Source organism: Simochromis diagramma, unplaced genomic scaffold (genome assembly GCF_900408965.1).
Source record: "Simochromis diagramma unplaced genomic scaffold, fSimDia1.1 OVJJ01000481.1, whole genome shotgun sequence".
NCBI lineage: Eukaryota > Metazoa > Chordata > Actinopteri > Cichliformes > Cichlidae > Simochromis > Simochromis diagramma.
The window spans coordinates 2,954,970-2,967,757 of NW_024386898.1; the positions used below are offsets into that span (position 1 = coordinate 2,954,970).

General features: G+C 40.3%; 2 protein-coding genes and 1 long non-coding RNA gene across 4 annotated transcripts; 1 reads left to right on the top strand and 2 right to left on the bottom strand.

The window, feature by feature from the left end:
• Positions 1-304: 304 nt before the first annotated feature.
• On the bottom strand, positions 305-5,923 carry LOC120735247. 2 transcript variants are annotated; one of them, XR_005696209.1, is made up of 3 exons: positions 5,913-5,923; positions 1,279-1,284; positions 305-595 (listed from the first exon to the last, which is right to left on the bottom strand). It is a non-coding gene; the product is annotated as an uncharacterized LOC120735247 (long non-coding RNA). The 2 variants fall into 2 exon arrangements; XR_005696208.1 differs by lacking the exon at positions 5,913-5,923 and having other exon boundaries at positions 1,279-1,291.
• Positions 2,285-5,098, bottom strand: dnajc12 (DnaJ (Hsp40) homolog, subfamily C, member 12). Its single transcript, XM_040034505.1, has 5 exons — positions 5,021-5,098; positions 4,439-4,517; positions 4,031-4,170; positions 3,806-3,950; positions 2,285-2,899 (listed from the first exon to the last, which is right to left on the bottom strand). Exons 1-5 carry the CDS (start codon positions 5,096-5,098, stop codon positions 2,817-2,819), a joined length of 525 nt encoding a protein of 174 aa, XP_039890439.1. The 3' UTR covers positions 2,285-2,816.
• sirt1 (sirtuin 1) lies at positions 5,761-12,386 on the top strand. The gene is made up of 9 exons (XM_040034507.1): positions 5,761-6,197; positions 6,628-6,750; positions 6,928-7,163; positions 7,266-7,418; positions 10,261-10,408; positions 10,503-10,582; positions 10,984-11,167; positions 11,290-11,814; positions 12,018-12,386. The coding sequence occupies exons 1-9, from the start codon at positions 5,792-5,794 to the stop codon at positions 12,308-12,310; spliced, it is 2,148 nt and encodes a 715-aa protein (XP_039890441.1). The 5' UTR covers positions 5,761-5,791; the 3' UTR covers positions 12,311-12,386.
• Positions 12,387-12,788: the final 402 nt, after the last annotated feature.

Sequence of the window (12,788 nt, forward strand, 5' to 3'; positions counted from 1 at the left end):
CGTTCTCTAGTCAAAATGCCCGGGCTGATTTTTTTTGTCCCAGTCCAGTCCTGCTTGTTCATCAAAGTCAATCACTGAAAGTTCACCGTCTCTTTGAATTTGCAGTGATGGTCATTGCTACTCCCCTCCAGTTGGAGGCGCTGTTGGACCAACAAACAGGGGTGGTTTTCAATGGAACGAGAGGATAGAGAGACCGTGTTTGACGCTTTTATAAGCTGTAAAAACGTGATGTGTGAGTGTGTGTGCTGTGTGTATTTTTCTGTGGAGAGGAGAAAGAGTGTAAAAAGACTGGGTCCCGCTGTATTACTCAGGCTGCACTACAGCGTCTATTCACAGGCGCGATCCCACTACTGAGCGGCACGGGGGCTTTGACCTGCTCCGTTTCCGACCTGGGCCGGTGCACCCCTCCTTAGGCGACCTGGTGGTCCCGAGCTCCCCCAGGAGCACCATATCGATGCCGAACTTAGTGCGGACACCCGATCGGCATAGTCCGCTGCAGCTCAGAGCTCCTGAGCTCAAACGATCCGCCAGCCTCAGCCTCCCGGTAGCTTGGATTACAGGCGCGCGCCACCGCACCCGGCGAGAAACAGAACTGCTCCTCGGGCTTTTATCTTTTACAAAAGTGACGTCACGAATAACACAGCGACATCAAGCGGTGGAAACTGGGTACTGTTATAAAAGGTCTGCACACCGTTTCCTTTGGTTCTTTTAATTCCTCTTTAGGAACGTTAGTAAGTCGTTCCCTGAAAAAACAAAAGGTTCCTCGGATAGCCAATTAGAAGGATTCATTGAATGTGAAAGACTCCAGGAAATATTATTTCTTTCTAAATTTCCAGCACTAATAAAACCCCATTGTTTATTCCACATATCTATGTACATGAGCAAATTGTCTATGTACTCTGTAATAGGCCAATAAATCATAATAATTTAGCCGTTTATTACTTGGTATTGACATAACCTTTTCCATATAATGTAACCTTCTTTATAAAGCAAAATAAGCTCAAGCCTAGCCTATGAACTGGAAACTGGACTGATTATTTAACACATCTTGATAACTTGGATTAACTCACCAGTAGATAACCACCAGTAAATATGACAGCATTCGGAAACTTTTTTTTTTTATTGTTTAGATTTTAATATATTTCCTCTTTGTTGCTTACACTCTGCTACATGAATAATAGTCAGTGATACAAATAAAAGAAGGTCACTTGCATTACAAGCATTGGGTTGTCATGCCATCATTTTATTTATGATGAAATATCTCATAAATACACTCACCAGTCACTCAGTAATGAAAATATCATCACCTAATCACATGGCAGAATCTCAGAGTATTTAGGCATATAGAAATTTACTTGCTGACTGGATCTGATAGGAAAGCAACACTAACTCAAATAATAACTCATCACAACCAAGGTTTGCAGAAGAACATCCATGAATGCACATTATGTCAAACCTTAAACCAGATAGGCTACAGCAGCAGAAGACCACACCGGGTCCCATTCCTGTCAGCCAAGAACAAGAAACTAAGACACTGCAAAATCTGCCAGATTTGGACAACAAGGGCTTGGAAAAATGTTGCTTGGTCTAATGAGTCGATTTCTGCTAAGACATTTGAATTGCAGGGTTAGAACTTGGTGTAAACAACATGAAAGCATGGGCGGATTGTGGAAGAGACTGTGTCAGCAAGTTCCCTTAAAAGGTTTGTGCTCAAAGCTAAATCTGTGTTACAGAAACTCAGCCTTTGTGTTTTTCATTATAGGAACAAAAAAATTCTGTAGCCTGCTATTTTTAACAGCTACTTTTATAGGTAATCTTAATTTTTTGTTATTATTATTGTTTATTTTATTTGCAATATTTAACTATATTTATATTAGCTATATTAGCTTTAAAGATTTGAAACCTCTGTTCACTTCATATGTTTTGCTACTGAACATTTAAAATATATTTCTTCTGACCGTGCAGTTAAAACCAACTAAACAATAAGTGATTTCATATCTTTACAAAATAACATATTATATTTAGCTATAGACCACATGTTGTGACTTCCTTCTGATAAAGGGTGAACATGCTGTACTAAAGCACAATTGTGGAAAACTTAAGGTTTCAATTCAAAGAATTAGTTTGGCCTCAAACAAAGCTGAAGAAGTCAAAGAGTAATACTAATACAAACACAATACATTACAGCAAACAATAATATCACGCACAATCATGCCTCCACTGTATGTTACTGAGAGAGATACATATATATGTATTCCATCTCACTGCCCAATAGACTGCCTGTAGGCTTCATATAAGTCTATTGGGCGGTGAGATGGAACTCGTCTCACTCAAATGCCGCCAGATCAAAAAGTATACATCTGGTAGACATTGAGGAAGACATTGTTAGAAAAAAGACAAATTTTTATATGATTCAGTGGTAAAATGATGGCTGAAGTAACATTTTTCTGGCTCTCTTTTCCCATTCACCTGAATGAGGAGCTATTAGTGAGGACACATTAAATAATTAAAACATGACAGAAATAAAATGAGGAAGCAATTTGGTGCCAGAATGGTGTCTCTACAACAAACTGTAGGGAAGGTACACACCACGGAAGAAAAATAATATTAATAATAAAGAATTTAGCCAAACGTAACATATACCTGACAGTTAGCTTTGCAACAGTCCCACCAATTATTAGGCAAGAGTAAACACAGTGAGACAGTTACTGATGTCACAGCTGCACAACAACTAAACATACTCTATAAAAGCTGGCATTACAATAAAATGGTCCCAAGTCTAGCAACACTTGGACAACATCAAAGTTTTAATATATTCAGATTTCATAATTTCGGAATTTCCGCAGCAGATTAGATGGAGAGTCACCAGCCCAGCGGAAGCGTCGATGGCAGAAATCACCTGCAGCAATGATAAGAAAAAGTCACTTCACTTCCCTTTATGCAGTTCAGTACTTTTTAAACAGCTACTGTTTACTCTAGAAGAAATCCACATGAGGAACAGTTCAGATCCTTCACTGAGTACTCAAGCCTGTTGTGTACTCGGCTTCAGTATCCGGTAAGCTGTACTGATGCTCGTGGAGGAAAGTCTATAATCATAGCTGTATTTCAGCTATAGTAATACTGACTTGCAAGTGTTTATGTCAGAGGTTATGACTGACTTCTAACTCTAAAAATTAGTTTCAGAACAAAGTCCTTACAGTGCTCTTTAGCGGCAAATATTTGAAACATTTTGTGGCAGTATTATAAAGGAAAAAGGAATCCACAGCGAGCTTCTGTAGAATCTCAGGAAAACTGAATCAGTCCTCAGGGCTACAGGAAAGTGTCAGCCCTGAACACTGAAGCTAAAAACTAGCTAAGAGGAAACTACTAACATGGTCTCACAGCCAAGTTGTGAATAATTGCTGAACCTGAAATTATAACCAAAATAAAATGAAATCAGTGCTTTAAAGTGGTAGCTTTGAAGTGCAAAATGCAAAACCTCACAAAACATTGGGTGGGCGTGCAGCCCCTCTTTAATATGAGCACTAAAGAGCTCCTACTTTTATATTCCATCAGCTTAATATAAGAGCAGAGAAGCTCTTGAGCAGCTGTTCTGAATATCCATTGCCTCTCTGCAGTGAAATTAGATTGAAAATACACCAAATCATGTCTATCATACTGGTATCAGTTAAACTTTTCTCATGTCTGACTTTCAAAAATAAGGATCCTATGGCACTGACCACTTCCTTGCTTGTATTTTGTGTGTTGTTATGTATTGCTCTCCAGCAACATCTTGCTTTAAAGAATTGGAATAAATTTCAGTTACCCGAGTATGTCGTATTTTCACACGAAGATTTCCCCGTTTCCTGCTGCTCACAGTGAAAGCTCTCTGCTTGTGACGTGATGGGGTCTTCTGGTTTGGAGGCCTCCAACATTGGTTCCTTCTTATTTCTCACAGCCCAGTGCATTGACTGTAAACAAATTAGCAGGCTTTTTAAGTGTCAATGGTTGCACAGTGTTTTTAAGAATCTAAAGAGAGGACATTACGTACAGTTTTCACTGAGTCGTTCAAGGCCTGCCAGTCATGGAATGGGATCGTAACTCCGCTTCTTTTCCAAAGATCATAGTTTTTCCTTTTGGTTTCATCGCATAAAACCTCTTTGGCTTCCTGCAGCTTCTGGAAATCTGCCACTTTCACAACAGAAAAAAACGGTTTTAATATAAAATTTAAAATTTAATAAAACAATTTACTGTATACAGCTGTAAGCATCCGCTCTATTAGCATTATTTGCTTTGAAGTTAAGATATCAGAAACAGACATTAACTATGTAAGAAAAGTGTGAATGAAGAGGTAATGAAGGGGTAATAGCACACTTTGTAATACTTTATTGCTTCGGGCTATGAAAAAAAGGTTATATGAAATATGACTCACACACAGTTAGTGGTGTGTGTGCATTACCTGCTCTTGGGCTGTCGAGGTGTTTGTCTGGATGACATGCCAAGGCTCGAATCTTGTATTCATTGAGAATCTGTTCAGTCTGCAGGAGAACAAAACAAAACAAACCTCATAGTCTGATGTGATCTAATCAATCAGATCTATGTTATCTTGACCGTGTTATTGACTATTTGAGACCCTCAGCTCTGCCAGTCTATGAGTGTTGCTGATTGCTGAGTAAAATATTGAGTGAAAATTGGCGATCACAAGACCACGGTGGATATGTGTGTTGATGTTGATAATCAAAGATTTGTTTTAGTAAGATACATTAAAAAATCACACTGATTGCATATCTAATCTAGTTATACACAAATGAATTTAAATGCTGGCTGGCAGACACTGGATGACGCACGACTAGTTTCACATCAACAGGTCTCTGTTGGTTCAGCCTAATCTGAGGCACACATACATTTTTATTTTCACATTTTTTGACTCAGCAGCGTACAGGCTATTGACCCAAATAATTACTGACTTATAGATCGAGACTATATCCGTTCAGCAACCCAGGAAATAGTCTGAGCCTTAAACCCACTGACGAGAACTTACCGATGACAGTTCATCACATCCCAGTAACCCGTAGTAATCCTCCAAATCCTCAGGTTTACAGCTCAAAACAGCCTCCATAAAAATCTGTCGGAGAAGCACGTATGGCTTCTTTTAACGGACCACAAATGCTGCTGAACGTGATCACAGCTGATCAGTTAAAGGGTTGCCAAAGGGTCCCCCCTCTCACTCACTTACTATAACCAACTAGCTAACTACTAACTGTTAGCAAAGTTTGTCTTAGTATGGTTTTGTCAGCTAGCGTTAGATTTCAGGGATTATTAAACTGTTAAAATTGTCAAGGGAGATCTCTCCTGAGTTGTTGGGAGAGCCCAGCTGCCCCTTTTTACCGTATGACGTACGATGCGTTCAAGGGTCTTGATAATGGTCCTGCTTACTAGAAAATTCATTTATTCATCTGGCTAAGAAACAAAGGCAATGGTAGCTTTAGGAAATTAAAAATGTTATATTTTTACGTAGTAAAACTAAATTTCTTTCACATACTTAAGGCTTGTGTGGCAACGAAAAAAGAAAATGACAGATTTGTAACTGGGCCATTAATTAAGCTTTCAACGGCTGCACGTCAATATAAAATCGTTTATATTTACGCGAAACACATCACCGAAAGGCTTGAAAGATTCGTGAGGGCTAACCTATGATTAGAAATCATCCGACAGCACTTGAAGGCAACAATATTTGTTATGGTATAATGTCAGCGACGTAGAGGGGGGCGTTTCGCTCGTGACTACTGGTGGAGAACGAGTCACGTGTGCTATGCAAATGAGCCAGCTGTCCGAGAGGAAGGCTCCTGCTCAGCGGCTCTGCGGGCTGAAGATGGCGGACGGAGAGAACAGTCTCAAAACGGCCCTTTCGGGCGCCTCCGATACGGGGGAACCTCCGGCTAAGATTTCGAAAATCAGTCCAGGGACTAACTATGGACTAAAAGCCGTCGAAGCGGACCAGTTCTCGTGCGTCTCCGCGGCAACTGAGAGCTGGGAGGCGGCGTTGAATTGTGCGCAGCCCGCGGAGAAGGAAGCTAAGCCGGTGATGGCGGTAGAACAGGCCCCGGCAGCGCTAGGCGGAGACAACAATGGACTGGAAGTATTGCTCTCCGACCCTCACAAGCCAGTTGGGAAACTGGACGATACCACTGTCTTTGGCGCAACCGAGGACAGTCCAGGTATAAAAAGAGAGAAAAACTTTGAGTATTTAAGTGACTTACAGTGAGAAAAATTCTCTTTGCCAACTTAACCGGTGAGCTAACTGGCTCCATGTGAAACAGTTAACTTTGCTAATGTTAAATACAGTAATGCTGTGTGGGTGTCGAGAACTGTGTACTCCTGAAAACGGGAACTTTTCCACTAAATTATATTTCGCTAAACGGAAGTAGAACTCTATCAGTGATCCTGCCAGCACAAATTTGTCCATTTAACTTTTTCATAACCACGCAAAACTTTGAGAGCAACTTAGCGTTTGTTAGCCGGTTGAAAGTTGACTTTGAAAGACTGCGTTCACCGATTTACTTTTGTAACGGGTCGTAGCAGTTATTAAAGAGAGTCGCGACTTATATCTAGTCTTATTTAGTTAATTTTCTCCATGTCTGTACTTAGATTTTCTTGGGCACGATGATCTTCCCTCTAACGGTTTGGCTGTCACTCCGGAGCACATCACTGAAGACGATGACAGGTCCTCACATGCAAGCTCCAGCGACTGGACTCCTCAACCGCAAATAGGTAACTAAGATAATCAGATCATTAATAAACTACAATATCTTAGATTATGCCACTTATAATATGTATTTAGTGTGTATGTATATATTTAAACCACATAATAATTGTTTGCATTGTACAAGTATGTGTGTACAATTTTTGAAATCCAGCCATACTGAGATGTTATGTTCTTGCTCGCAGGTTCCTACAGTTTCATCCAGCAGCACATTAGAGAGACAGATCCAAGGGCCATCCTGAGGGATTTGCTGCCCGAGACTGTACTCCCACCAGATTTAGATGACATGACATTGTGGCAGATCATCATCAACATCTCAGAGCCTCCAAAAAGAAAGAAGCGGAAAGATATTAATACCTTAGAAGATGTAGTCAGGCTACTACATGAAAGTAAAAGGATACTAGTGTTGACTGGTGCTGGGGTATGCATTTTTTACTTTATCATGTAGCTCTACTGTGTAAATTCGATTTTCAGTACTAGTGTTCATTGCATTTCCTTATTATTTTTATTTTATTTGTTGTAGGTTTCAGTTTCATGTGGAATACCAGACTTCCGCTCCAGAGATGGAATTTATGCACGGCTTGCTGTAGATTTTCCAGATCTTCCAGATCCTCAAGCTATGTTTGACATTGAGTACTTCAGACGGGACCCTAGACCGTTTTTTAAGTTTGCTAAGGTTGGTTTTACATGAACAATAGAATAACAACTTGAATGCTCTCTAACAAAGAATTATTCATCTTAATCCAAACCATAAATCTCTTCATGTAGACCATTGCAAGGTCTACATGACTAGTGGATTGTGCACTTTCATTCTGTGAAAGGGTGTTGGTCATTTAGAAAGGGAAACTACTTAAATGTAAGCCGCTTCTGAGTTCCTGTTAAATTTTGTAATGTTGTTTAATACGGTGCCCCACACCCCCATGTTTACACCAACTTTTAAATGGAGAATCAGAACCTGTTTTTTAAGTTACTTAAAACATAACATAATGTTCAGTTAAATTTGACCCATTTTGACATTTGGCAACAGTTAAGAAAAAAAAAAACCCATTTATAGGGAGTGCAGAATTATTAGGCAAGTTGTATTTTTGAGGAATAATTTTATTATTGAACAACAACCATGTTCTCAATGAACCCAAAAAACTCATTAATATCAAAGCTGAATGTTTTTGGAAGTAGTTTTTAGTTTGTTTTTAGTTTTAGCTATTTTAGGGGGATATCTGTGTGTGCAGGTGACTATTACTGTGCATAATTATTAGGCAACTTAACAAAAAACAAATATATACCCATTTCAATTATTTATTTTTACCAGTGACACCAATATAACATCTCCACATTCACAAATATACATTTCTGACATTCAAAAACAAAACAAAAACAAATCAGCGACCAATATAGCCACCTTTCTTTGCAAGGACACTCAAAGGCCTGCCATCCATGGATTCTGTCAGTGTTTTGATCTGTTCACCATCAACATTGCGTGCAGCAGCAACCACAGCCTCCCAGACACTGTTCAGAGAGGTGTACTGTTTTCCCTCCTTGTAAATCTCACATTTGATGATGGACCACAGGTTCTCAATGGGGTTCAGATCAGGTGAACAAGGTGGCCATGTCATTAGTTTTTCTTCTTTTATACCCTTTCTTGCCAGCCACGCTGTGGAGTACTTGGACGCGTGTGATGGAGCATTGTCCTGCATGAAAATAATGTTTTTCTTGAAGGATGCAGACTTCTTCCTGTACCACTGCTTGAAGAAGGTGTCTTCCAGAAACTGGCAGTAGGACTGGGAGTTGAGCTTGACTCCATCCTCAACCCGAAAAGGCCCCACAAGCTCATCTTTGATGATACCAGCCCAAACCAGTACTCCACCTCCACCTTGCTGGTGTCTGAGCCGGACTGGAGCTCTCTGCCCTTTACCAATCCAGCCACGGGCCCATCCATCTGGCCCATCAAGACTCACTCTCATTTCATCAGTCCATAAAACCTTAGAAAAACCAGTCTTGAGATATTTCTTGGCCCAGTCTTGACGTTTCAGCTTGTGTGTCTTGTTCAGTGGTGGTCGTCTTTCAGCCTTTCTTACCTTGGCCATGTCTCTGAGTATTGCACACCTTGTGCTTTTGGGCACTCCAGTGATGTTGCAGCTCTGAAATATGGCCAAACTGGTGGCAAGTGGCATCTTGGCAGCTGCACGCTTGACTTTTCTCAGTTCATGGGCAGTTATTTTGCGCCTTGGTTTTTCCATACGCTTCTTGCAACCCTGTTGACTATTTTGAATGAAACGCTTGATTGTTCGATGATCACGCTTCAGAAGCTTTGCAATTTTGAGACTGCTGCATCCCTCTGCAAGATATCTCACTATTTTTGACTTTTCTGAGCCTGTCAAGTCCTTCTTTTGACCCATTTTGCCAAAGGAAAGGACGTTGCCTAATAATTATGCACACCTGATATAGGGTGTTGATGTCATTAGACCACACCCCTTCTCATTACAGAGCTGCACATCACCTAATATGCTTAATTGGTAGTAGGCTTTCGAGCCTATACAGCTTGGAGTAAGACAACATCCATGAAGAGGATGATGTGGACAAAATACTCATTTGCCTAATAATTCTGCACTCCCTGTATGTCTTTTAGCTTGAAATTGTTTAATTTTCCTAAAGTAACTTAAAATTTTATCACAAGAACTGTTTGTGTTCCCACCAGATTTGATCAGGCCCCTGCAGGGACGGGAAATTTAAAGGATCGTGGGGAATTCTCCAAACAGTGAAATAGTAAAAGAACACAGGAGTGATCAAATAAGATCCACAAAATAACAGAGGCTATACAGAAGTCAGAGGGTCCCTTATCATAGACACAATATCTGTAATAGGGTGGGAAGGTGGTCCATATATGGTAGCATATTGTGGTAAAGTGGGTAGCACTGTTGCCTCACAGCAATACTTTTCCTGGTTGAAAAAATTGCTTAAAGTTCAATAGCTGTGTGGGTGTGTCTTGTAAACTTACACAGCATTTAATGTTTTTATCTTCTCTCTTAAGCACATTGTGTTTACATATTAATAAATGTGCTACATGAATAAAATTGCAATTAAGTACTCCGAATAAAGTACTGTATGTATTTGCTAATAGAGATTAAAACAGATCTCATAAGATGGGTTGGGTCATAACATTACAAAAGGACCTGAGCTGCCATTTCAGTGAGTGTGAGAAACTGATGTGGAAGTCCCACACATGCCAGGTTTCCTAGCACTGCTTTGAATGCACAGACTAGTTTGCATTAAGCATTTTGTATATATATTGTGTTCTAAGTCAGTTAATACTGCACTCTGAAAAAGGTTTAAAAAAAGGTTTTAAAGATTGATCACTGATTTATTATTATCAAATATATTCAAACCATGCTATGAGGCATGAAATATAAACAGTTATTAAGTGTTTAAATATGGTCCAGAAAAGCCATGGTGGGGGCATATGACTATAGCAATGTTTGCATTTTCTTCACAAGTACTGAATGCATAATTTTATATTACAGGAGATCTACCCTGGGCAGTTTGAACCTTCTCCCTGTCATAGATTTATATCTATGCTAGATAAGCAAAGAAAGCTGCTGCGCAATTATACGCAAAACATTGATACACTGGAACAAGTGGCTGGGGTTCAGCGGATTATCCAGTGTCACGGTGAGTGGTGCATGTGATTGATCCCGCTTGCTTATTTCGTTATTTGTTTTTTTTATAGTTCTTCCCCAGTAATTCAATGTCAATTATATTTTAGGGTCATTTGCAACTGCATCCTGTCTCGTCTGTAAGCACAAAGTGGACTGTGAGGCTATAAGGGAAGACATCTTTAACCAGGTATGTGTTCACTGCAATCTAATCCAGGATACCACTTTTTTGCAGACACTGTTGGATGTTGCACCATCACCAAGGCCAATAATGCAGATACAGATTGCATGTAGAAACATCGTGTGAAAAACCTCTTTAATAAGTATAAGGATTTATCTGTATATATTTGCTGTTAGGGGTCTCAAATATCTACGTAATTACTTGTAAACAAGGGAAACCACATGGACATCAAAAGCTGATAATACCCTTTTTAGTTTTATCTGCCAAACAACCCATAACATAGCTGACTGTTTAAAATATTCCAGAAAGATTGCCTTGTTATTGCTGTGAGTGATTGCCCACCCCATAAAATTTGGATGGTGTTTAGTGGCGCTGTAGTAAATAAATAATACATTAAATTCATCCATCAGGTTGTCCCTCATTGTCCACGGTGTCCAGATATCCCTCTGGCAATCATGAAACCAGACATTGTCTTCTTTGGAGAGAACCTTCCAGAAATGTTTCACAGAGCCATGAAACAGGATAAAGATGAGGTGGATCTCTTGATCGTCATTGGCTCTTCGCTTAAAGTCCGACCGGTTGCCCTCATCCCAAGTATGTTTTATCGAAACGGATTCACTTTTAGTGTCTGTAACATTAAACATACTAACCGATATGTTTCTGTATGCTTTGCATGTCATTCAAACACCGAATATTTGTTTTTCCTCTCTATCCAGACTCCATTCCTCATGAAGTGCCTCAGGTCCTGATCAATCGGGAGCAGCTGCCTCATCTGAACTTTGACGTGGAGCTACTCGGGGACTGTGACGTCATTATCAACGAGCTCTGTCATCGATTGGGTGGAGACTTTGAGCAGCTCTGCTACAACACTGTAAGATTAACTGAGATCACAGAGAAACCCCCTCGGTTACCAGAACAGCCACCAAGTGAGGCCTTGTCTGCTTCGAGTGATGTGACTCAGGAGGAGCAGAGGCGGCACACTACAGACTCAGTAAATATGCCTTCGGAGGAGACAGAAAGTCTGAATGTCACAGAGACTGCTGATAATAATGTTACACCTCTAGAGCCTTGTCCCAATGCTCAGTGTCCAACGGAGAGCACTGAATCTCCAGAGAAAGCAGCAGAAGGTGCGCCAAAAGAGGAGGCACCCGAACGAAAGATTCAAACCTCCAACCTTGAATTTCGTAGACGTTGCTGGATGAGTCGAGTTAACAGAACTCCAATCAGCAAACGCCTTGAGGGTAAGCTTTAGACCACGGTAAACAAGCAAAGCTGCTTTAATGTAACAAATAAATTTATTTTGGATGTGTGACAAAATCGTGCAAAGACATGTTGCGTGTCCCTTTGCTCAGCAGTTTTTTCTCCCTCCATACAACTGTCATAAACAATGAACAGATCCCAGATAGGTGTGCAAAGCTCACTGATCCTCTTTTGTTTTCCACAGCAGGCCAATACCTGTTTCAACCACCAAATCACTATATCTTCCACGGGGCAGAGGTTTATTCTGACTCTGAAGATGAGACGTCGAGCTCCTGCGGGAGTGACAGCGAGGACTCTGAATGCTGTGCTGAAGGGGAGGAAGACGACAGCGAGCCGGAGGATGCCGACGTAGTACCAGCAGTGGATGGAGAAACATGCCTCAAAGACATAGTACAGCACACTGTAGCCACTGAGGCCACGTCAAGTGTGCAGACAGACAATAATTCTGAAAAGACTGAGAGTACCACACACCTTTAAATGTAAATTACCCAGTCAACAAAGCACTAATTGTCTTTTTATAGATATATATAAATATATACATATAAGTTTCATATATTTTTGACTCTTCATCCTTAATATTCAGGGTTTCCTCCAGAAATGTTGTTAGACCCAGTGGTCAAAGGAGATTTATTCTGTTTGGTAGCAAATAATCCAGTGTCTTTCTCGCTTTTCAAACCACAAGTAGGTAGTAAATAATAGGCTGTATGAGTGGAAGAGCATTAAATTAGACGAAAAAGTCTTGGCTGTTAGCTACACAAATCAAAAAAAGAGTATTAGTTTATCACAGTTCACCTGTTCATTTTTTACTTTCAGGATTCCCTGTTGTAACTCTTCTGAGTGTGTGTATTTGTGGGCTAACAAACTGAACAGCTGTAGCTGCTCTTTCATAGATTGAAAGTAAATGTAAATACATTCAAACATGTTTAGTGTTCAGCGGGCCTCTGGGCTGTCAGTA